The sequence below is a fragment of the Nannobrachium achirus genome (assembly GCF_963921795.1).
Source record: "Nannobrachium achirus genome assembly, chromosome: 6".
In the NCBI taxonomy this organism is placed as follows: Eukaryota; Metazoa; Chordata; class Actinopteri; order Myctophiformes; family Myctophidae; genus Nannobrachium; species Nannobrachium achirus.
The window spans coordinates 30,922,885-30,945,771 of record NC_137815.1 but is presented as its reverse complement, the minus strand read 5'-3'; the positions used below and the strand labels follow the sequence as shown (position 1 = coordinate 30,945,771).

Genomic DNA, 22,887 nt, shown 5'->3' with positions numbered 1-22,887 from the left:
CGCTGCGATGCGTTTTGAGCTTGTAGATAGGCTATTTTTGCTTCTTTTGAATTGGAATCCTGAATAATTTCTTTTTGTTTTTGAATTGGAATCCTGAAATGTTACATTTTTATCTAATTTCAAATGCATTTAGTTATATAATCATGTTAACTTTATGAACCTAAATACAAATACATTGGACATAAAAAAAATACATTTTAATACTACTATACTAGTCATTAAGCTACTAATATAGACAGCAGGTAATGTTTGGAATTGTAACAGCTGAAATAAATAATATATCAGTATTCCGTTATTAACCTGCGGGCCGCATTAAGTCAAGGTGAGGGCCGCATGTGGCCGCCAGTTGCCCATGTATGCTGTACATTGTTGGTTTGTTTAGTTAGTTATCCTGTTTACATTTGACATTTGCCTGACATTTACCACATATTTATTTATTGTTTTACTGGTTCCTGGAATTCATTAGTTAATACTTTGTTAGCAGTGCAGTAAGTATGATACCGGTAGTTTATAATAATTATAATAGAATAGTGTATATCTTTTGGGGCGGGGAAGTGGTGTTGTTGTTTTCATTAGACTTGTTCATGTAAATACTAGTTGTAGCTTTCCCGTTTTTGGAGTTGACAAGAACCAACCTGCCCTGATTGTTTTACATGTTGTGGTGGACAAGCTTTTGAAGGGGCTCTTTCAATTCCTTTAGCCAGCTCTGTGACTATCTCCACATTATTGCTCCTGTCCCTGTCGTATTTACAACACCCAACACTATCTATTTTTGCTGACCCAAGTAACACATTTTACGTAATTAGTAATTACTGATATGAAATGACATTAGTTGAGTTGTTGTTGAACACTACAGCATGGCATACACAGCTTAAAAAGTAATTTATATATTCCAACAGCAGGCCACTGTGTATTCCAGTAGTGTTTTAGTTAACTTTTCTTTGTTGTGTTATGGCTCATTGTTGCACACAGAGGGCGCTACATTCACACAATTCTGGACTGGGAAGATTGTTACATTCTGTCATGCTGTCAGTCTGTCTGCTGATGGCAGCACTGCACTTCTTTCTACACTGTGTGTGTGTGTGTGTGTGTGTGTGTGTGTGTGTGTGTGTGTGTGTGTGTGTGTGTGTGTGTGTGTGTGTGTGTGTGTGTGTGTGTGTGTGTGTGTGTGTGTGTGTGTGTGTGTGTGTGTGTGTGTGTGTGTGTGTGTGTTGCACTGTGCTGTGAATTAAAAAATACCTTGGAATGTTTTGTACAAGCTATGATTTCTAGTGATCATGTCAACCTCACTGTTGTTGGAGTCAGTAAACATGGCCTTTCTTTGTGAAATGTGCATATTGTAGGTAAAGAGGCCACAGTTGTAGCAATTAGGGGTTCAGTGTCTTGCTCAAGGACACTTCGACACTAACTCTGGGGGAGCCCGGGATCGAACTGAGAGAACCTTGCGGTTCTCCATCCGGCCCGCTCTACCGACCGCTCTACCCCTGAGCCACTGCCGCTCTGCACACATTTGAAGTAGGGGTGGGCGATATTGAAAAATACAATATCACAATATTTTCCCAAGCTGTATCACGATACACGATTTTATCACGATTATTTTTCATGTTGGTTTCTATGGTTATTTTTCAAGTTACTTGACAAAAACTAGACTCTCTGGGTTCCTTTTGGGAGGTCTAAATTGAACTTGACAAGTATGTAACTCTGACAGTATACAAATGAAACCAAATGGACCCTTTTCATTTGTATCGTCTCAACGATAATTATCACCATATCAAAGTGCTGAAGGGCAGCCTCCTGTGGCCATAGGGTTTTATCTCATGTCCTCCCCTGTGTGTCCTCCTCTGCAGATGCTTCAGGACTGTGCCAAAGCTCGCAGGGAAGTGGAGCTCCACTGGAGGGCGTCGCCCTGCTCCAACATCGTACGCATCATCGACGTCTACGAGAACCTCTACCAGGGCAGGAAGTGTCTGCTCATTGTCATGGAGTGGTGAGTCCCATACAGCTACTTTATACACACACACACACACACACACACACACACACACACACACACACACACACACACACACACACACACACACCCTTTTCAGGCCGCGACCCCCAAAATAATCATATTTTAACTGGGGACCCCCCCACCCTCCACCCTGACGAGCACTATGAGTTGAGGCATTACATTTTGTAAAACATGGTTCTATATTGTGTAAATAGCAGATCTACATGCTCACAACGCCTCGCAACGAGCATGTAGATCGGCTATTTTCACAATTTCTGCCTCTAATATTTGACAATTTGGCCAATGTTTAATTTGTCTTTTTCTAGGTAGTAAAAAGTCCTTAAATTGTCACTTTATGTTGGTTTGTTTACTGTTCAGTGAGAAAACAATGTTGCACATTAAGTTAATCATCTGGGGACCCCCCAAAATAATTGAGGATTTATAATGCAGAAATGTCAACCTTCTGATGAGTGAGTTTCCATGGTCAGTGATGATGATTTGGGGTGCTATGGCATCTGCATGCTTCTTTACACAATATTCAATGTTCTGAGAGCGATCTGTACATGCAAATGCACTATACATACAGATGCCCTACTATGAACCCTTCTGAGTGCACATGGACATTACTGTACACATGCACTATTATAATGCTCGCTGCTGGTGCACATGCACTACACGCATACAGGGGTGGGGAACCTTTTCAGGCACAAGATCTACTTAGTCCTAAGGTTGGTGAGGTCTACCATCACCAGACATTGAAAACCACCACCTTCATCACTCTTGAAGGTCCAGTGGGAACTTCGAAACGTCTGTCATTTTGAATAAAAGCAGAGGCTGCTAAGGAAGAGCAGTGTGTAGGATTTTGTCCATGAAAATGTTTTTTTCATGTTTGCTTCAATAATAAAATACCTAATGTAGAATAACTCAGTAGTTCAATATGAACAATAAAGGAAGGCCATAAATAGTATGAAATGATATCAGGGGTGCCCACACCTTTTTCATGTGTGATCTACTTTTAAAATGACTAGCTCAACATCATCTACCCATCCAAAATGTTTTAGCTGAGGGCCTGAGGGGGGCTTTGGAATAGCAGCACTGGTGTTACATTTTAGACAAACACACTTAATGTAAGGGGGAAATAAATGGGAAATACTGGGGGAAATGTCTTCATCCCATTCTGTATGGAGGTGGTAGGTTTTGGGTTTCTTTGTAATGCTACTGACTCTTGAGTCTTGAACAAAGTTTGCCTACTTTAGAAGCCATGAAGGGAGCTGACAGGCCCTTCTTGATGTCATATTGACATTCTTTTTATATGTTCATTATATATTTTTAGATGCATGTCATGTGGTCTACCTGCACACCCTTGGTGATCTACTGGTAGATCACAATCTACCTTTTGGGCACCCCTGCTCTATATAGTATGAAAAAATCAAAGGTTACGCACATCAAACAACAAAGCAATAATTCATGGGACATCTAATCTAACCACAACACAAAACTATCTTCTGTGGTGTCTCACTCGAGTGTGTGAGTGTGGGCACAGATAACTTTTCATCAGGCTGGATGCAATTCTCAAAGAGGCCACAAGGTGGCCATCTGTCACTGGTGATCTGTACTTCTATGAAAGCCTTCATGTGAGAAAACAGACTTGTCAAGTCTTTAATATTCAGTATGTTTCTGCACAGTGCTTGCTGGTGAATATAACAGGGGAGAAACAAGGAGGGCATCAGGTTCGTGGGCATGGCTGTCTGTCTGTTAAGGAAACGAAATAGGGGAAGTCTAGTGTTGGTGATCCAGACAGTGTGGCCATGAACCAACTGAAAATGTGCTCAGCTCTTCTCTTGCATGTCTGTCCTTTTCCTTTCAGTGGCAGATTTGTGAGCAATTCCTCATTGTGCAAATGATCAATGGCTGATCATTTGCACAACGAAATTTGTGAAAATAGACTTATGTTGTTCGTTCAACTTTCTTTTTCTATGTTCACAATGACTGGAAAAGACATGTGGTGTGTCAGAGAGTGTCATTCCAAGGTCCCTTTCTTTGCCATTGCTGCACAGTTGTTGCAGCACCTTTCTGTTTGGACATTGTATGCATTACAATATAATAGTGTATAATGTATATTCTAAGATTTGCACACTATGAGCTTGTATATCTGCTGTTTTTTAATAGCCAACCAATGTGCTATACTATATATATATATATAGGAATGGTTCCCATTCCACATTCTTCTGTTAAGAGACCAGCACAAATTAGAAACAAACGTGTCTTAAGGGTCTGCCGCACGCACACCTTTCTTGATTAGACCCTCTTCAGTTTTATCTTCCAACGCCTTTCTATAAGTCTCGACTCAACATCATGCATTCTCAGTTATTGTAAACATATTCAGTCTCATTAGTTATTGTAAATCATTTGTGTGTGCGTGACCGTACACACTTGACCCATTTCTTCTAAATCAGGTGTGAAGTGTTTCCTCTACTTTGTCTTTTTCTTTTTCTTTCTTCTTTGACATAAAAAACCACCAAAGCCACCCCAGCAGCTTTTCACACGTGCACTGCACTTTCTGCTTGTGGTGCCACCGCTCATGACACATTTCCATGAGTGTCTTGAGCACGTATAGCTGTGTGCATAATCTGCATATAGATAGACTGCCTTGCAAAAACAAAATAGAAGAAAATAGTCATTCAGATGAAATGAGAGTATTTCCAAGAATATCACACCTGGAGAAATACTAGCTTTAGTGTTCAAGGCAAGCTTACTCATCTTCTGAGATTGCGGATAGATTTTAAGCTTGTCACCCTTTCTCCTGGTGAAGTTATTGCTGACAGATGAGGTTTCGAGTGTTATCATAGGTCGTCTATCTTGTTCTGTTTGGTGGTAACAGAGATTTCACACTGCAGTTGTACATTAGCGCGTCATGTACGGCTGCAGAAATCACACGCTTGTCTCAAACAACAACAGAAAAGCCAAATTGACCCCTTTAGCTGCAAGAAAGATACACGCCTATATCAGATTATCAGAACTCTTGCAGATTGCCATTTTGGATATGGATTGTTGAGAAAAGGCTGTCTTCTGAAAAGCTACCGTCGTACGGATACATCATTTCTACAAGCTCAAAGAGCTTGGGAGTTTGAGGTCACGGAGGTTAACCGCTCCTGTATCCTTTCCCTGACGATAACCACACGTTTTTTTTGTTTTGTTTATTTATTTGTTTACCCTTTGTTCTCCCCAATTTAGTAATTATGCTAATAGATTCCTCAAACACATTTCTGGGTGTCACTGCTATTCTATACTACTGGCTCACCTGCCAGTGAGGAGCCCCCACCGGGAAGACGTAGAGCCCCATCCTAATGTATGTTTGGAGTTAAATGTGTAATTCTTTTTTGAGAATCGATTATTGTACTCCCACTGTTGCACCCCAACACCAAACCCATATTTGACATAACTATCTCTTAAAGTGATGCAAGTAAGCAACAATTTTAACGACCTGATTTTAAGGTTGGCTCTGTTCGACGCTGACTGTTCACAGAATGCATCGTGGCTATAATACTGCCAGTTCAGAAGCCACTACACAAAAATGATGTTGCTATATACACATGTGCCATATCAAAACTTCACACGTCCTGCCATTGTCAAGACAGTAGATTTTCAGGGGATTTGCTGAACATAGAGCTTGTAGATCAGCTATTTTTATGACCTTCTCTGACTTCAAAGTTTAAATCTGCCAATGAAGGTGGATTCTGCTTCTCAATGAGAACGGAGTGGTTTCTTGCCATTTGCGATTTTCTGCAAAAATACGCTCCATTCTTCATACAAATTAGAAAGGCAAAACTGTACATAGCAACAACAACCCCAAAAGGGGTTCCCGGATTCAAAGGAATAGTTACGTTTAGGGGTTCCCGGTCTAAATTGGTACATTTCTGTAATTGAATAAAGGATATGGTGCATATTCTGCTAAAGCCCAATTCACACCAACAGGGATGGTTTTCCTCTCTAGTCTGTGATACTTTCCGCTAAATGGCTTATGTACTTTACACAACATCGGAAACTTCTTGTGTTATGTACGCCCCGAAAGCCAAGGGCATCGAAACGTAAACGTTTCCTCAACCTCTTGGCACCGCTTTTCACTGCCTCCACGTCCTCCATCCGGAATGGAATACTATGTTCTTCATGATATCAATCAGAATACCGCTGCTGCTGCTGTGAATTCTGCTGCTGTGAATTCGACATAAGCTCTCCGTCATCTGAAATGTACTGCAGTTGATGGCAGTATCCCAGGCCTACACGACATTTGAAATGGGTTCTCAAGAATGGAAGCGAAGAACTGTATGCGTAACAATGTAAGTGATGCTTCCACGAAGAAGCATCATAAGTATTTTCGGCGAAGAGTTTTGGTTTAAAGGGGGAAAAAGCGGAAGTATAGAGCCCTGGAGGACCCCGGTCAATTTAGTATATTATTATTTAAGTGCTTATTTGAATACATACCCTGGCTTGCATGCACATATTTGCAGATTAAAAATCATCAGATGTATGGTCATGTCAATCTGCTATTTTCCAGCAAAACATTCTCCACAATACAGATGCTGGGTTTTAAAGGAGTAGTTCACCCCCAAAATGACTTCTATTGATTACTCATGCCATAGAGACTTGAGTTCCATAGTATTTTTTGTTTAAAAAAAAAAAAGTACCCTGATGGTTTCCCCATCCAGTACCATGCATTTGGGTCCCCATCCAGGTCCATGCATTCGGTTCCCCATCCGAAATCAATGGGGTAAATTTAGTACAATCAAATTCTTTATTGGAATGCGACAAATAGAAAAAAAGAAATTATACGTCAGTGTTCTCAAACGTTTTCATGTCAAAGACCCCTAGAATTATATGTATTTGGCTGCCGAACCCATCTCTAAATATTATGTACCAGGGACCCCCAGAAGCAAATATTTGAGCTACAAATTTGTGATTTAAAAAATATATATACCAAGATTTGTCAAAAAAGCAGATCTACAAGCTCGCCGCATGGCACTTGTTGCCACGATGTGAGCTCGTACCGGTATATCTGCTATTTTTTAATAGTTAAAGCATAAAATAGTTGGTTGAAGTAATTATGTGTGATAATGTGTTCCAGGTCTTTATGGGCTGGAGGAACACGCTAATGTCGAACATGAGAAAAAACAAAAACAAAAAAGAACTCTGCCTCCTGACACAGCTGTGGCAGATGTTTTGATCTAATTCATGGCTGAGGAGACTCTGGCGTTTCTAATAGGTTGCCTTTCTTACTCATTTCAGTTGTGATACTAACTGTTACTGCACTCCTATAAGCCGGAGCTCGGCTTGTCGTACAGCAGCGGTTTATTGGGCTTAAACTCCCGTGTTCACACACTTTCAGCAACGTTGTTCAATTTCTTTGGTCGTACGGCTGACTTGTGTCTGTGTTAGTCAGTAACCACACAGTAGCTTGTATAGTAATCCAGTTATGATTCACTGTACTCTTATGTTCTCTCTTTCTGCCTCCGCAATTTATTAACTTGATTCTGTTTCTCCCGCCCAGCATCAGAGAATAAACTCTCCCTCCCTACAAAACCCTGATGGCTGATCATTTCATATGCAGAGAGCATTCAGTTGCTGCTGCATGCTGTCATATTGTGCCTTTGTCCGTGAGAAACAAGCCTTAACTAGGAGTAGTTAGTTCACCCAAAAAATTACTTGAATTCTTTGAGTTTTTCTTAATTTTTTTCCACCGCTTTCCAATAATATGACCGGGTCATCGGTCAAGACTCCTACCGTATAGACTCCACCGGTCATCAAACTATCGGCTCTGGAATGCAACAAAAACTAAAAACGTAATGGCTCTAAAGACAGATACATTAAAACCCTTTCATAGAATATGTTGAAAGCATACCACTCGCTTGAACATATACTCCCTTGAATAATTCAAAGCCACACACCAAATCTGAAACTGAGTGACCTCTGATTAGAGGCCTACGGTAAGTGAAACATGTGAACATTTAGTGCACACTCTTTGCCGTAGTTCGAACATGCAGAAGTTACGGATCACAGCTTTAAATTTCTTCTGTTACTGAGTGAGTGCTGACTCCTGAATATTAGGGCATTCACGAATAGTGATTTTTAGTATTCGAATTATTCGACCTCAAAGTATTCGAATAGTCGAATATTCGACAGGACTGGCCAAACTTGTCAAATATTAAGTAAGCAAGAGGCGAACATTGTGAAAATAGCCGATCTACATGCTCACAACGCCTCGAGCATGTAGATCTGCTATTTTCACAATATTTATCTGCGGAACCGAGTCACATTAAATGTAATACCTACAATTCTAAGTGCTTGTCTGGGTGGGGGTCCCCTGTTCAAATATGTTTATTTTGGGGGTCACAGCCTAATTTTTATTTTATTTTATTCTTTTAAGAGAAAACAATACAAATTAAAATAAGCGAATATTCGACTTCGGTGAACAACATCGAATAGTGACTTTTGATATTCGAATATTCGATGAATGCCCTACTGAATATCGTGTGTGTGTTCCAGCATGGACGGAGGAGAGCTGTTCAGTCGAATCCAGGACAGAGGCGATCAGGCCTTCACAGAGAGAGGTAAACACTCAGGCCTCTTATCCAGTAGGCTACGCCTTTCTATTGATTTGCACACAGACAAACATGCTCATCAAGGTAATGATAATGTAGCAAGGTAATGAGACCGTTGCCAGGACCCCAGCCATCCTGGCATTGGTCTCATTACCTTGCTACCTTCAGGCAGAGAATCGCTGTCCTGACAGGAAATCAAAGCATAAGGTTCTGGTAAACGTCTTTCCAGAAGCAGTTAGATTCTTAAATAAGTAGCACTAATGCACTTTATCTTATTTTTGTTTAAAGTTGTTGCATACTTTTTATTACCTTTTTACAATTGATGCACCAAGCCAAGAATTCCAATGCATTTTAATGTATATCTTAATGCAAATGGCGAAATAAACTTGAAACTTGAACTTCATTATATTTCCCCAACACATAAACTCAGACATAATCCCAAAAATAGACAGGTCCCAAATGTACAATACCCTTTGAAAGCAACAGCCTCAAGATGTTTTGAAGCAGTATGCTACTGTATACTAGTTGCTATTGTATAGTTGCTGTGTTGAGCATAAACCTCTTATCTCCATATTTAAACCTTTTTTAACGTAAAAGAATGTCCTTCCTAATCATACTACATGTGCTCTGCAGATTTATCAACTTGGTATTTTGTCTTTTTATTATTTTAGAAGCGTCTGATATCATGAAGAACATAGGAGAAGCCATCCAGTTCTTGCACGCCATCAACATTGCACACAGAGACGTGAAGGTTGGTGTTGCATCAAAGAATCACACACAATTTACATAGAGCACCGAAGTCCTGACGTCACCCGCTCATCCCCTGCTGCGTCACGGAAGTATTTTCTCTATGGAGAATAACATCGGGTTGTCTTAGAATCATCTCATATCAGAATCGCGGTCCAAAAACAACTCTCCCAGCAATATTACCAGGGAGTTGTAGCTCTATATCGTTTACGATAATCAGTCACTCAAAGTTGATACAGTCTGTTTCTGTTGAAAATGTTATTAAAAAATCTGGATGGGGGGGGGGACTTGACCCAGTTAAGATGCATGAATTACGTCAGACTTCAGCGCTTTATTAGCGTCAATATTTGTACACTGAAAACCTTGTAGAATGTAAGTGATGTTGTAGATATGCCTTCAATATACTGACACCATGCTCCTCTGGTCCTTTTCCTGGTGGCCCCGACACTGCAGCCAGAGAACCTACTGTATACCTCCAAGAGGCCCAACGCGGTGCTCAAACTCACAGACTTTGGGTTTGCTAAGGAGACCACCACACACAACTCCCTAGCTACTCCATGCTACACACCCTACTATGTTGGTAAGGATCTGCAAAACACACACACGCACACACTCTCTAGCCTGATCGTTCTGTGAAAAACACTATCGCAGGAGAGTTTTTATTACATTGTGCGTAATAAAACCCCTCCTGTGCCCTCGGCACTCCTGTCCTGTGTGCCGAGGGCCATATGAGACCATTTCAAGACATTTCAAGTTAGTTATCACATGTTTACAGGTGTAAAGGAGTGGGTAATTTCTTCTTTTTTTTGTTTTTTGTTACACAAACTTTGGATAGTAAGAAAACACATCAGATATACATGAAGTGCATGCTATGAAAACGAATGTCACAGCCTCTTGTACAAGTAAGAGATATCGCACTTGTAAGTGTATGCTTAAGTCATAGTGCCAGCAGTAGCAATGGAGTGTATTGATAGATAGTCATATAAAGTAATAATGCCTGTAATACACTAGGCTAAAATATTTTTTTCTTTTAGACTTTTTTTCCCTCACAAAAAGAAATGTAAAAACAAACAAATCTAAGAAATTCCATAAATATAAATAATATATAATTAAGAAGTAGTGAAAATAGCTGATCTACAAGCTCACAACGCGATTGCGACACGACACGTTGTCTGCTTATAGATGTGCTTTTTTCACTAGTTGCGTCCCGACTCCCGGGCAAACACCTAATCTCTCTTTTGGGTCTCGACCTGAAAAGTTTGGGAACCACTGCACTAGCACAAGAACAGTGATTTATTACTGTGTCCCAATCCCTTCCTCTCTTCTTCCTCTCTACAGCTCCAGAGGTTCTGGGTCCAGAGAAATATGACAAATCCTGTGACATGTGGTCATTAGGAGTCATCATGTATATCCTGTAAGTCCATCTTACTTAGTGCTTCTGCCATGTTCATACTGTGTTCATCACTGTGAAACAAAGTGAAAGTCATTTGGGAAATGAATGGCTATTGTTGATGAACTGTGCAGGCAAACAAAACAAAAAAAAACATTCTTTGTTACGTCACCACAAAGCAGTTTGTTCTTACAGCAACACCTTTGTTGTCAGATCAGATCATAGCTGAAGGAGAAATGTTAAGGAAATCAATCAAAGTAGAAAGTTGGGACATTTACGGAGCACAATAACCGGGAAATAAGCAGTAGAGTTATGGGAATGGGAGAAAATAGCCACATGGCATGCACACTACTGCGTTTTAAATCACTATTGTGCCTCCGTGTAAACTCAGCATAAAAAGTGAGAATGCAATGACACTTTGTCGTTTTCTGTTCTGATTGTTACAGTGTAAACATGGCCTTTTGAATCTGTAGTTATGTGGTATGTTAATGTTATCTAATCCTCCACAGGTTGTGTGGCTACCCTCCATTCTATTCTAACCACGGTCTCGCCATCTCTCCTGGGATGAAGAAGAGGATTCGGATGGGACAGTATGAGTTTCCCAACCCAGAGTGGTCCGATGTGTCAGAGGAGGGTAAGGATTACTTACATACTGTAGTATTCTATCAATAATGTTTTGTGACGTATGTTTTCACAAAGTGAAATTTAGGCCAGCAGCTCTGAAGGAAGAGCTACTTAACTTTCTAATCGAGAAATGAAACCACCCAAAGTGTTTCATCGCCAATGCAATCTCGTTACCTTGTTAGCATTCGCTTCAAGTGATGCAACTGATTTACTGAGAAATCAGTGAACCGGGGGACTCATCACCTTGCGCCTGTACATTCCCATATCTTCAATCAATTAAGCAACCCTTAGTCAAATTAATCTCTGGTGGCCTTTATTCGATCAAAGGGAAGAGTTTATTTCCACCTTGAATCTTGGGCAATTGATAGAGTTTATTTCCACCTTGAATCTTGGGCAATTGATAGAAAGATTTCATATTGTCCATTTCTCCACATTTTGTTTTGTTGCTGGTTCATTGCAGTTACTCATATAGATGTTCTTATTGCAGATGTCAATAATAATAATGTAATAATACGTGTGATTGTGCCTTTACAGCGAAGCAGCTAATAAGGACCCTCCTGAAGACCGAGCCCACCCAGAGAATGACCATTACAGAGTTCATGAACCACCCATGGATCAATGTGAGAACATTACCCTCCCTCTCTTGTCTCTCTGTCTGATCTCTCTCTCTCTCGCTCTCTGATAATTTATTGTGAATTATAGTAGTGCTTGACATGATTTAAACAAGTTTTTTGTTCATTTATGCTTCCTTACAGCAGTCGATGGAGGTTCCTCAGACTCCGCTCCACACCAGTCGTGTGCTGAAAGAAGAGAAGGATGCCTGGGAGGACGTCAAGGTTAGATTCCCCTTTCCCTATTTCCCTATGTAGCTCCTAGGGGCCACACCGTAAAAGTGTCTGTCTGTCCGCCACTAATCTTGCAAACATTTGGACCGATCAGGCTGCCAAATGTATTGTGTCCAAATTGTATTGTTGTTCAGATTTGGGTTAGACCAGTGGTTCTCAACCTGTTGCTCGGGACCCCCAGGGGTGTCCCCAAATTATGTTGTGGGGTCCCCAAATGATTAACTTAATGTGCAACATTGTTTTCTCACTCAACAGTAAACAACCAACATAAGTTTAGGTTTAAGTGTATAGAGGGTATCTGCACATTTGTAAAGTGACAATTGAAGGACTTTTTAACACCTCTAAAATTACAAATTAAGCATTGGCCAAATTGTCAAAGATTAGAGGCAGAAATTAGCTATTTTCACAATAGAACCGTGTTATTCAAAATGTAATGCCTCAAGTCTTAGTGCTCATCAGGGTGGGGGTCGATTATTTTGGGGGTCGCGGCCTGAAAAGGTTGAAGAACCACTAATGATTTGTCTAACCCAAAACCCTGGAAGAGCACAGTGAAATATTATGACTGACACAGAGAAACTTCAGTAGTTTCTACTTCAGGAGGTCTTAACCAGCTGTTTTGCGCCCCCCGCAGGAGGAAATGACCAGTGCCCTGGCGACGATGAGGGTGGACTATGAGCAAATCAAGATTAAGACCATCGAGGACTCGACCAATCCACTGCTAATGAAGAGGAGAAAGAAAGCCACCAACGCCATTGCAGATGCACAGTCGCCTGACCACTGAAAGATGTGCGCTCTCTCGCATGCACACACAAACACACAGGTTGTAAAGGAAGAAGCAATAATATTGTCGACACGTGGGGATTGGGAGGCACATTGCATGTATTTTCTTATTGTTTTATTGTCCTTGGCAAGTTCTAATGTTTTTGTAGGAGTGTTTTATTTTTTATATATATATATATATATATAATTATCACTGAACCATTTTAACAAGCCAACCACTCTGCTATGATTGAGGGGGATGTCTAATTTGTGTTTTGTCGTAAACCAGTGAAGAGATTACAGAAAAGGGGAGGGGAGGAGAGAGAGAGAATTAGATCTCCTCTCCTCTCTTTTCCCAGCTCTCACATTGTAGGAGGACGAGATGGAACAAAAAGCCTTTGCATTCGCAAATAGTTTTTTGTCTTTCAACCCCTCACTTTTAGCTCTAGACCCGGAAACCTGTGATTGTTTTATTGGAATCTGATGGCCCACCCCCTAAAAAAAAAGAAAGAAAAACACGAATAATGCAAGGGAAAATTAGCCTGCTAAACCATCCCGGTCGCGTGAATTCACATGATTCATTCATGCGTCTTCTAAGACACATAAAAATGTGAATTCACGCGACCGGGATGGTTTAGCAGGCTATGGGAAAATGTTTCTTCTACCTATGAGTGCAGAGTATTTTTGAAATGACAAGTGGAATGTAAGCGGCGCGCTCTGTCTCTGGCTCCGGAGCAGGAAGGTGGAGACTTCCTGAGCTCATTCTTTGTTCCAGGGCTGGTCAGGACAGGAGGGCCTGTAAAGGTTGAATGTAAAGCCGGGGCCTTGTTATGCAGCCTCTCGATGACCACGCCTCATTGGCTGAGCGCCTTAGTCTCACCGTCTCTCTCTCTGCAGTAGTACTAGGGCTGGGCAAAACGACTTGAAAATCATCATCATGATTATTTCTAACTTGCCTCGATTACAATTGAGTACCTGAGACGAATAACAGAAGTCCATATTTTAAAATTTTGAGTATAGATATTTTTTTGATTTACCAGATTGTAAACCACAAACTGGAAGTTTTTAATCTCTTAAATTCTTAATGCACTCTCCCCTCATTTTGTTGAATTAGATTTTTTTTTTGCCTAACTATTAGGAATTAGAAGACATAATACTTATGGAAAGTGGAAAAACAGTATATCTCGAGCAGTTTGTGGAACAACAGTATAAGTCCGTACAAGCAACACTATTAAACAAAATGAGGGGGGAGTGCATTAACATTTTAACAGATTAAAAATGACTAGTTTGTGGTTTACAGTCTGGTAAATCAAAAAATATATATATTCAAAAAAATAATAATATGGCATTAGACTGTTATTCGTCTCAGGTATTCAATTAACGAATGATTGTTTAAATAGGCTACATAAAAAAGAAAGGTGGAAATAGCAGATCTAATGTCACAACGCATTGAGACTTATCGTGAGCATGTAGATCGGCTATTTTCTCTGTTACACACCAATGAATGTACAATGATGTATAATACAGGATTAAGTGGCTTAATCAGACTAATCAATATAGTTGATTGGAAAATCTATTTTGATTCGTTGATATATAAGAAAAAATGTATACTTGTGTGTGTGTGTATATATACACACACACATATACATAAATGCTTCTTGATTATTTGATTAACCTATGTGAGCAAGAGTAAGTTGATCATTGATTGGAAATGTCGAACTTTTGATATATTTTGGTTTAATTGTCCAGCCCTACGTAATGGTCACTCAGTGGTCCAAGTACAAGTTGTAAGAGCAGAGAGAAAGGAGCCATGCAGCAAAACAGAACCTGGCCAAAAACCTCCTGCAGGTAGCAGGGGAGAGAGAGAGATTTCTTTAGCATTGTAGCATATCGTCTTTGTCGGGTGGACACCTCATATAAACTGTATACTTTTCAGGATTAAAACAAAAGGAAAGTAGTAGATCTACAAGCTCGAAACTCGCTGCGTTTCTATCTTCCGGATCTGCTACTTTTGATGCTTTTGTGTGACGCCTTAGTATGATCAAGTATAGGGCTTTAATTTATGAAAAACCAAAAGTTAACATATTGAGATGGAAGGTTTCTGCCTGACAAACGACAATATTATAGACCTTTGTTCATTGTTGCCGTGATGCAAAGCAACGGTGGACTTTTAACCTTCTCCACACAGTAAAATCCTGAGTGTTAACCACTTAAATCCTATATACGTACTTAATTGAAAACAGCGCTGCGACGCATTGTGAGCTTGTAGATTTTTGTAGATCTGGTATTTCTGCATGTTCGCGCCAGAATAGGGACGCCAGAAGTGTTCCAAGTGATTTTAAAGGGAAACTTTTTGAACCTAAATCCTGATTTTTCTCTCTGAATTTCACAAAGAAAAAAATTATATATATACACATAAAAGACATTAGGGAAAATTTTCCAACACTTTATACTGTATTATGATCTCACATCAGGACAATTAAATTAAAAATAGGTGACATTTCCCTTTACTTTAACTTTGATAGTGTTATATCAATATATCGATACATTAACACTGAGGATTTGTACTGTTCCTACTTCGGTTCGAGCTTTTACCAATTTGATGCTTTAGAATCGTCTCCACAGTGTTTCAGGTTAATGCTATGCATATCGCCTTCATCAGCAATCAATTACTATTGGGAACCTTTTTTATGCTTTTCTGTTAGCAAATGTGTTGGGAGAGATACTGTGTAGCAAAAACAATTGTGTGTGTGTGTGTGTGTGTGTGTGTGTGTGTGTGTGTGTGTGTGTGTGTGTGTGTGTGTGTGTGTGTGTGTGTGTGTGTGTGTGTGTGTGTGTGTGTGTGTGTGTGTGTGTGTGTGTGTGTGTGTGTGTGTGTGTGTGTGTGTGTGTGTGTGTGTGTGTCTGTAGCAGCACCTGGGTGACATGATTATTAGGGTTGGGATCCTTAAGGGTTTTAACGATTATCTCCCAGCGGTCCGATTCCTTAACGGTTCCCTTTTAGACCCAAATGGACGCTTACAGGCCTGTAACTCTGAGTGTGTACAAATGGAACCAAAAGGACCGGTACGGGTCCGTTCAATCAATCAAAAAGCCAGTTCCGAACCGTAAAAGTTGGTTCGGAAGGGTCGGGAACCACAAAATCCTTGGTTCCTCTGGTTCAATCTGGTGGAAACGCAAGCCAGTTCACGGCCGGTTTGCAAGAACGAACCAAGGTTCCAAGAAAGTTGAACGGCACTGGTTCTTGAACTAAGGTTCTTTTGGAGGAAAAGGCCCCAAAATGGTGGATCTGGATCCTCCCGATTCCTCCACTTCCAGATCCCAACCCTAACGATGACCCCACCCTGGTTACTGTTTAGTTGCACGGCAGCACAAACCTGCAACTCAAAAAGAAGCTCAGAGCTCAAAGGGACTGTAAACCAATGTGGTTCTGATAACTTTCTGTTCTCCAGCCTTTTTGTAGAGTATAGCAAACTCCACACATGTCCTCCTGGGGGATTTATTATAGGAAGCAGTGAGTAGGCAGCTCCACACACGTACTGGTGGGATTTCTAGGAAGTAGTGAGTACTCGAGAACTGTGCTCTCCAACACTTCCTGGAGACTGCAACAGGACGTTCGAAAACAAGTACTCAAGAACGGCTCTCTCTAATCTCGGGAGCCAGTTCTGACATACCACCAGCACGCTACTACTGTATTACATTCTGAACGGTTGTAAATGTTTATAGTTCTTGTCCTTTTCCGTCGACACCTTCAAGCAAACGGGAAACCCGCCCAGCTCCAACCTGGGAAATCACAGGAAATGATTCTTTGTCTTGTTCTTTTTTTTTTCTCTCTCATTGAATTTTAGTTTTAATTCCACACAGTTTTGTAAGAAATCACGCATTTTGTTTGTCCTATGTTCCCCATCAAATCTCTCACCATAAAGAGAATGTTCATGGAATGTTTCTGTGACACATGTTATTTTTTATATTGTTTCCTATTCAGAGGAGAAGCACGGTTCACTCCTTTACACAGCAAACATCCGGACTGTTAATTTAACTCTTGAGTAGAGTTACATTTAACACTGCAGATTCTGCTGAATATGTTTTATTTTATTTTTTCTGTTCTTTCATTAGTTTGAAGTCCAACAGCTGTACTTTTTTTGTCTGCTTCAGCTTTGGATTAAAACAACGTGTAAAACACATCTTGTGTTGGAGTCCATTTCTTTTCCTCTGTACACTGTAATTTTCATTGAAGAAGCAATACTAAACTTGGTGAAGCTCCTAAGCTGATTGTGTAGCAGTGTTGATTTCGTCCACTAAAACTATTACGAAAAATGTTTGTCAACTACCTTTTTTTTCACTGACGAAAATGAAAAGTAAAATTATGACTAAATTATACTGAACATTTCGTCAACAAATAAAAACTAGACAAACATGTTTGGGAGGGACTAGTGGAGAAGAGATCCAGTAGAACTAAGTCATTTTATGTTTGTTGCTCTGAAAATAGCAGATCTACATGCTCACAACGTGTCGTGAGCTTATAGATCTGCTATTTCAGCATGCGACCAAGTGTAAAAATCTGGGCTGGTTCTACAGACAGGATCTCCATATATGGGCATAAAAGGGAATGTATGTTTGATGTCAGATGTTATAGACGTCAGGCCTTTCACAAAAAGAATAACTGAGTAAGCATTTTTGGGGTGTCACAGCATATCTCCATATACAGCACATGGATCTCCATATATGGGTACCAGGGGTCTCCATATTTGGGTAATGGGTCCGATACTGTATACATCACTGGCCAGATGGCCAAGACATGTAGCCCTTGGGCGTCTTACTGGTACATATTGTATATTTGTTTTACTTTGAGACAGTAGTATATTGCATCATTGTGTTTACAATGGGGTCCATTAATCCCTGCAAATCACTTGATACATATTGTTTAGCTGCCAGGTTGGTGTTTTATTGAGAGTGTGGACAATTAGGACTGAGACACATTCCTGTCAACACAGGCTTAATTGTTTTACAGTAAAGTAAAACATTAAAATGGTCAGATGTTAGTCATTTATGCCAGTGGTTCCTGTTTCTCAACCTTTTCAGGCCGCGACCCCCAAAATAATCATATTTTAACTGGGGATCCCCCCCACCCTACGAGCACTAAGAGTTGAGGCATTGCATTTTGTATAACACGGTTCTAGTATTGTGAAAATAGCATATCTAGAGGTATTAAAAAGTCCTTAAATTGTCACTTTAGAAATGTGCAGATACCCTCTATCTCATATACACTTAAACTTTATGTCGGTTTGTTTACTGTTGAGAGAGAAAACTGTTAATAATAATAATAATAATAATAATAATAAAACTTTATTTGTATAGCACCTTTCATGACATGAAATGCAGCTCAAAGCGCTTTACAGAGCAGAAAATGAAGCACAAGTGCTTAACAGAGAAAAAGTAAAATAAAAATAAAAAATAGCAGCACAGGGATTTAAACATTTAGCTAAAAGCAAGAGTAAAGAAATAGGTCTTGAGCTGTGCTTTAAAGCTATCCACAGAGGCTGCCTGTCTTAGGTGTAGTGGGAGTTTATTCCAAGCTGCCGGTCCGTAGAAGCAGAAAGCTGCTTCACCATATTTTTTATATGTCTTTGTTGCACATTAAGTTAATCATCTGGGGACCCCCCCCCCCCAAAAAAAATAAATAATTTAGGGTCCCGACCCACAGGTTGAGAACCACTGGTTTATGCAAGATGGATATGTATGTGGACCTCCTGCATACAGTACATGTAGCTCCTTCCTCCTCCAAGGATAGACTGTGGGTCAATAATAAGGAACAAGAACTGCTGACGATAGAAACTCTTAATTGTGGCAATCAACAAACAAAACTGCAACTCACTCCTCAATAGAGGAGTAGGGATACCACTAATGCACACTATTGACATTTTGGGTGATAGCCTATCCAATAATCAAGTATACATGGTCAAATCGGCCAATACCAATCTTGCAAAGTTGCAAATAGAAGTTTCAATTAGGCTTTACCATACACCTGCTATTAGGCTACTGCAGAGCCCTAGAATGGAGAGTTGCGTCACTCCCGTTCACTTCATGGGGCCAGGTCTTCTACGCACACATCTATTGGCGTATAGTGACAAACGGCGAACCGGAAGTTTACAAAATGCATTGAAGTCTATGAGGTGTAAAGTGACAATGAACCACGTGACCAGCGCTGTTTCTGACCCCGCGGTGACACCACTCTCTGATTATACTGCTCTGGGCTACTGTAACTGTGATTATATCCTATATTTATTATTGCCTAGAGGGTGCAGACATGCAGACCTGCGAGGCAGAGGCGCACCGTTGGTTGATCCGATCCACACCAAACTTGGCACCAACACTGGTCAGGGGTCTGCCATCAGAATATGGGACCACGTCCGGGTCCACCGGGGACCACACAGGCACATCTTTGTTCCAATCCTCAACAAACATGGCACAGATGTTCAGGGATCTTCCTGTTGGCCCTGTCAGTTGGATGTAAGGTAGGTCATACTGGCTGACCCTTGAACGCAGGGAATTATTTTGGGTTAAAACTGGTTCTGGTTTGGTAGCTCCAGCCAAAGCGTAGTCCGTCTGATGACTACAATATGACACAAGTTATTTCCGCTCCCGACCAGATCAGAAAACCCGATAAAAATGCTAGCGATCCCAGGCTGGCAGCGGTGAAGCTGAGAGGCGAGGCTCGGGAAAAGCCAGAAACTGTTGAAATTGAGCAATAGTCAAGGCGTGTGGTTCCCATTCCCAACATTCCAACAGTCATCGCGGTCTTTTGGATGCGCATGGCGGTGCGCTGTCACCTTCTATAGGCAGTGAGAGGCCAACATCTTCAGGGGTAAAATCCAGAGTCTGACTTCCCCTTTGCCCCTTCCTCATGACACTGGTTGGTTGACGGTGGTGATTCCATCGATTGACGACACAGCATTGGGCTCAATAGAATAAGGAACAACGACTGCTGATGATATAGTTTTCTTTAGCTTGTGCCAATGGACAAGCAAAACTCCAGCTTACTCAAAGCTTGACCAGAGAGGGGAATAGATGACGTAGATGACTGATGACGTAGATTCACTCGCACGTTTCTCAGAAAATGGCTGGACCTATCAGGGGCTGCTTTCTGTTGTATGGACAGCAGTTGAAACACAGTCACTGATTGGTCTGGCCATTTTCTGATTTCTCATACTCTCTGCTCCTTATTACAACTACTCCTACCACTCACGGTCTCTCCCCAAATACACACGCAATAGATTAATCACAATAAAACATAATTTCCCCCCAAACATTTCCTTGGCCCCCCCGGACCATGCTGGGAAGTCTCCTCAGACAGCCACTAATAACCACAGCTACAGTACATTACTGGGTGCTACTGTGCACTTTTGAATTGGTTTAACTGGTACAGTACTTGTCAGAGGTACAGGATTTGTGGCTTCCCCAGGGGAAAACAAGCATGTACCTCTTAGGCAAAGGGGAATCCTCTCTTTGAGACATTAGGGTATTGGGCTACATGTATTAGGGACTACATATACACGCTACCAGACAAAAGCATTGAGTCATCACAATTATTTGTGAATATTGGTTTCCCCCAAACCGTTGTTTCCTACACGTGCAGAGTGGGAGTATTTCTCTACAGGTGCACAGACATTCCAGCTCTTAGTATGGTGAAACCTATAGTCATATCTTCGTACCGTGTCTTTTGTGTGTTTGTATGTGTGAAAGAGGAGGGGAAAAGGGAGATACCGCAGGGAGTCCCTGTTGATGTTGATTACTGATTACTTGATCCAGAGGGGTGTGTGTGTGTGTGTGTGTGTGTGTGTGTGTGTGTGTGTGTGTGTGTGTGTGTGTGTGTGTGTGTGTGTGTGTGTGTGTGTGTGTGTGTGAGAGAGTTTGTCTAGCTACAGTATACTTATGGGGACTAAACGCATGTTCACACAGTCACCTGCAGGGGACCTCTGACAGTGTGGGGACAAAATAGTAGGTCCCCACAACGGTTAGCTTTAGGGTTAGGGTTAGGTTTAGGGTTAGGGGTTAGGTTTAGGGATAGAGGTTAGGGTAAGGCCACAGGACTTGCATAAAAATGAATGGAAGTCTATGTAATGTCCTTACAAGTGATGTAAATATATAGTGTGTGTGTGTGTGTGTGTGTGTGTGTGTGTGTGTGTGTGCGTGTGTGCGTGTGTGCGTGCGTGCGTGTGCGCTGTGTGCGCACGCGTAGGGGTGTACGATTCTCCAAATGCTGATGCATGATTCTTTTGAAGTGGCATGCCAGACTTACCATCAAACACACACCTCATATCCTCTCAGATCTAGGAAGAGGTGCCACCTAGACTTGACCCCAGACAGCTACATAGTAATACCGAGATATCACACTACATCAAAACAAAGATGCTATCTCGATTTCCTCCCGATTTCCTCGACTTCCTCCATTGCGGATTTATTTGTATGCCGCGTTTCATACACAACAACGGAGTGCAATAATGCTTTGTTGTGAGCATTGTGACGTATAAGATCATTAAAGAAGCACTTCACCCATTTTCAATCTTATCCTAATCTATCTATGTTTTTGTGAGGAATAACTTCAGTGAAGAAGTGAGATGTTGTTCGTCCAGACTCTGGAATGTGGCCAATGGCAGACATGATCGGCTGGGATTCCAAGTCAATGGCAAATACATTCTTTTCTTCCTGGAAAGTCAATAATAATAACAATAGTTACTGTACAGGATTATATTATAATACTATAGAGTTCATACAGTATAGTGTCCTCTGAATACTCTCTGAATTAACAACACAGAAGTGTAGGGATAAAACCTACATCACACATCAGCACATCCCAAATATCGTTATGATGAGGATATGACTTGTTGTTGCATCATTTCTGATTGCATCAATCAGTGTGGTTACTTTTGATTTTGCCTTCTAGTAAAAGTCCTTGTCATCACATCCTTGGACTTTGCAGACATTATTTCCAATGATAGAAATAGACTGCCTATATTTCTTCTGACGTTCTGTCCCCTTACATCCCCCCTGCAAACTTAGTATCGGCAGATACTCGTGGAGTGGGTTTGTGGAATGGACTAAGTATGACAGTGCAGCGAAGTCCAAACATGAATCATTTCAAGAAGGTATATAAAAAAATCATATTTAAGAGTTATTCGGATGAGGAGGGGCTGTGTTGACCTATTGAGTCAACACAGCCTTGTTTTGTTTTCAGTTAGTATCAATGTTTTATTTTTTATAATTTTTTTCTTTAATTTTAAACAGGCTTTTCTTTTCTTTGAATATGCTGTGAAAGTATTTGCATTGACAAAAGGGGAGTAGGTAGGAGCTTAATACGTTTTACACTTCATCCTACTCCTTTTCTGACATTGTTAAAGTTATACCATGTAACTTTTTTTATAAAACAAATCTTAAAATTGTCGCTAAGGTTTTAGAACACCCACTCCGTTATTTTCAGCTTCTAAAGCCTTCTCTTTATATGTTTTCTATGATCCTGGCCGGGGTCCGGTTTTCGCGGAAAAATAGCGTCATCTGCATCATCTGTATACGTTGGCCAATCACATCGCGGATCATACACACATGATACACTACCGGCCAATCACAGCTTATCTGCCATGGTCTTCAGGAAGTAGCCTCGCTCAGCTACAGTGTTTACCATGGTGAAGGATTCTTAACCTCTTAATCCCCAAATCCTGGCCAGAAAATTACGTTCTACCATGCGTTCTACCCCTCCACGGATTTGTATCGGTCGCGGTGGTTTGCAGCGCCGCTCCGGTGGTTCGCGGCGGTGGTCCGCGACGACTCTGGGCGAAAAACGGACGAAAAAAGCAATACCGCTACTGACCACTAGTTTAGCAACTTACACAGTATAGCTTTAATGTTGTTTTTATTCTGTTTTGTATTTTGTTCTAT

At 40.9% G+C, this 22,887-nt stretch overlaps 1 protein-coding gene across 2 annotated transcripts in view; it reads left to right on the top strand.

Moving 5' to 3' along the window:
- The window catches only part of mapkapk2a (MAPK activated protein kinase 2a), a 45,007-nt gene extending 31,530 nt beyond the window's left edge, over positions 1 to 13,477 (top strand). For both annotated transcript variants that reach the window (XM_080729155.1, XM_080729156.1), the window contains exons 2-10: positions 1,848 to 1,987; positions 8,534 to 8,598; positions 9,261 to 9,340; positions 9,790 to 9,916; positions 10,675 to 10,750; positions 11,236 to 11,360; positions 11,885 to 11,970; positions 12,106 to 12,186; positions 12,827 to 13,477. In XM_080729155.1, the coding sequence (XP_080585281.1) occupies positions 1,848 to 1,987; positions 8,534 to 8,598; positions 9,261 to 9,340; positions 9,790 to 9,916; positions 10,675 to 10,750; positions 11,236 to 11,360; positions 11,885 to 11,970; positions 12,106 to 12,186; positions 12,827 to 12,976 (930 nt within the window). In that variant the 3' untranslated portion in view covers positions 12,977 to 13,477. The remainder of the gene's footprint in view (positions 1 to 1,847; positions 1,988 to 8,533; positions 8,599 to 9,260; positions 9,341 to 9,789; positions 9,917 to 10,674; positions 10,751 to 11,235; positions 11,361 to 11,884; positions 11,971 to 12,105; positions 12,187 to 12,826) is intronic.
- The last annotated feature ends 9,410 nt before the right edge of the window (positions 13,478 to 22,887 follow it).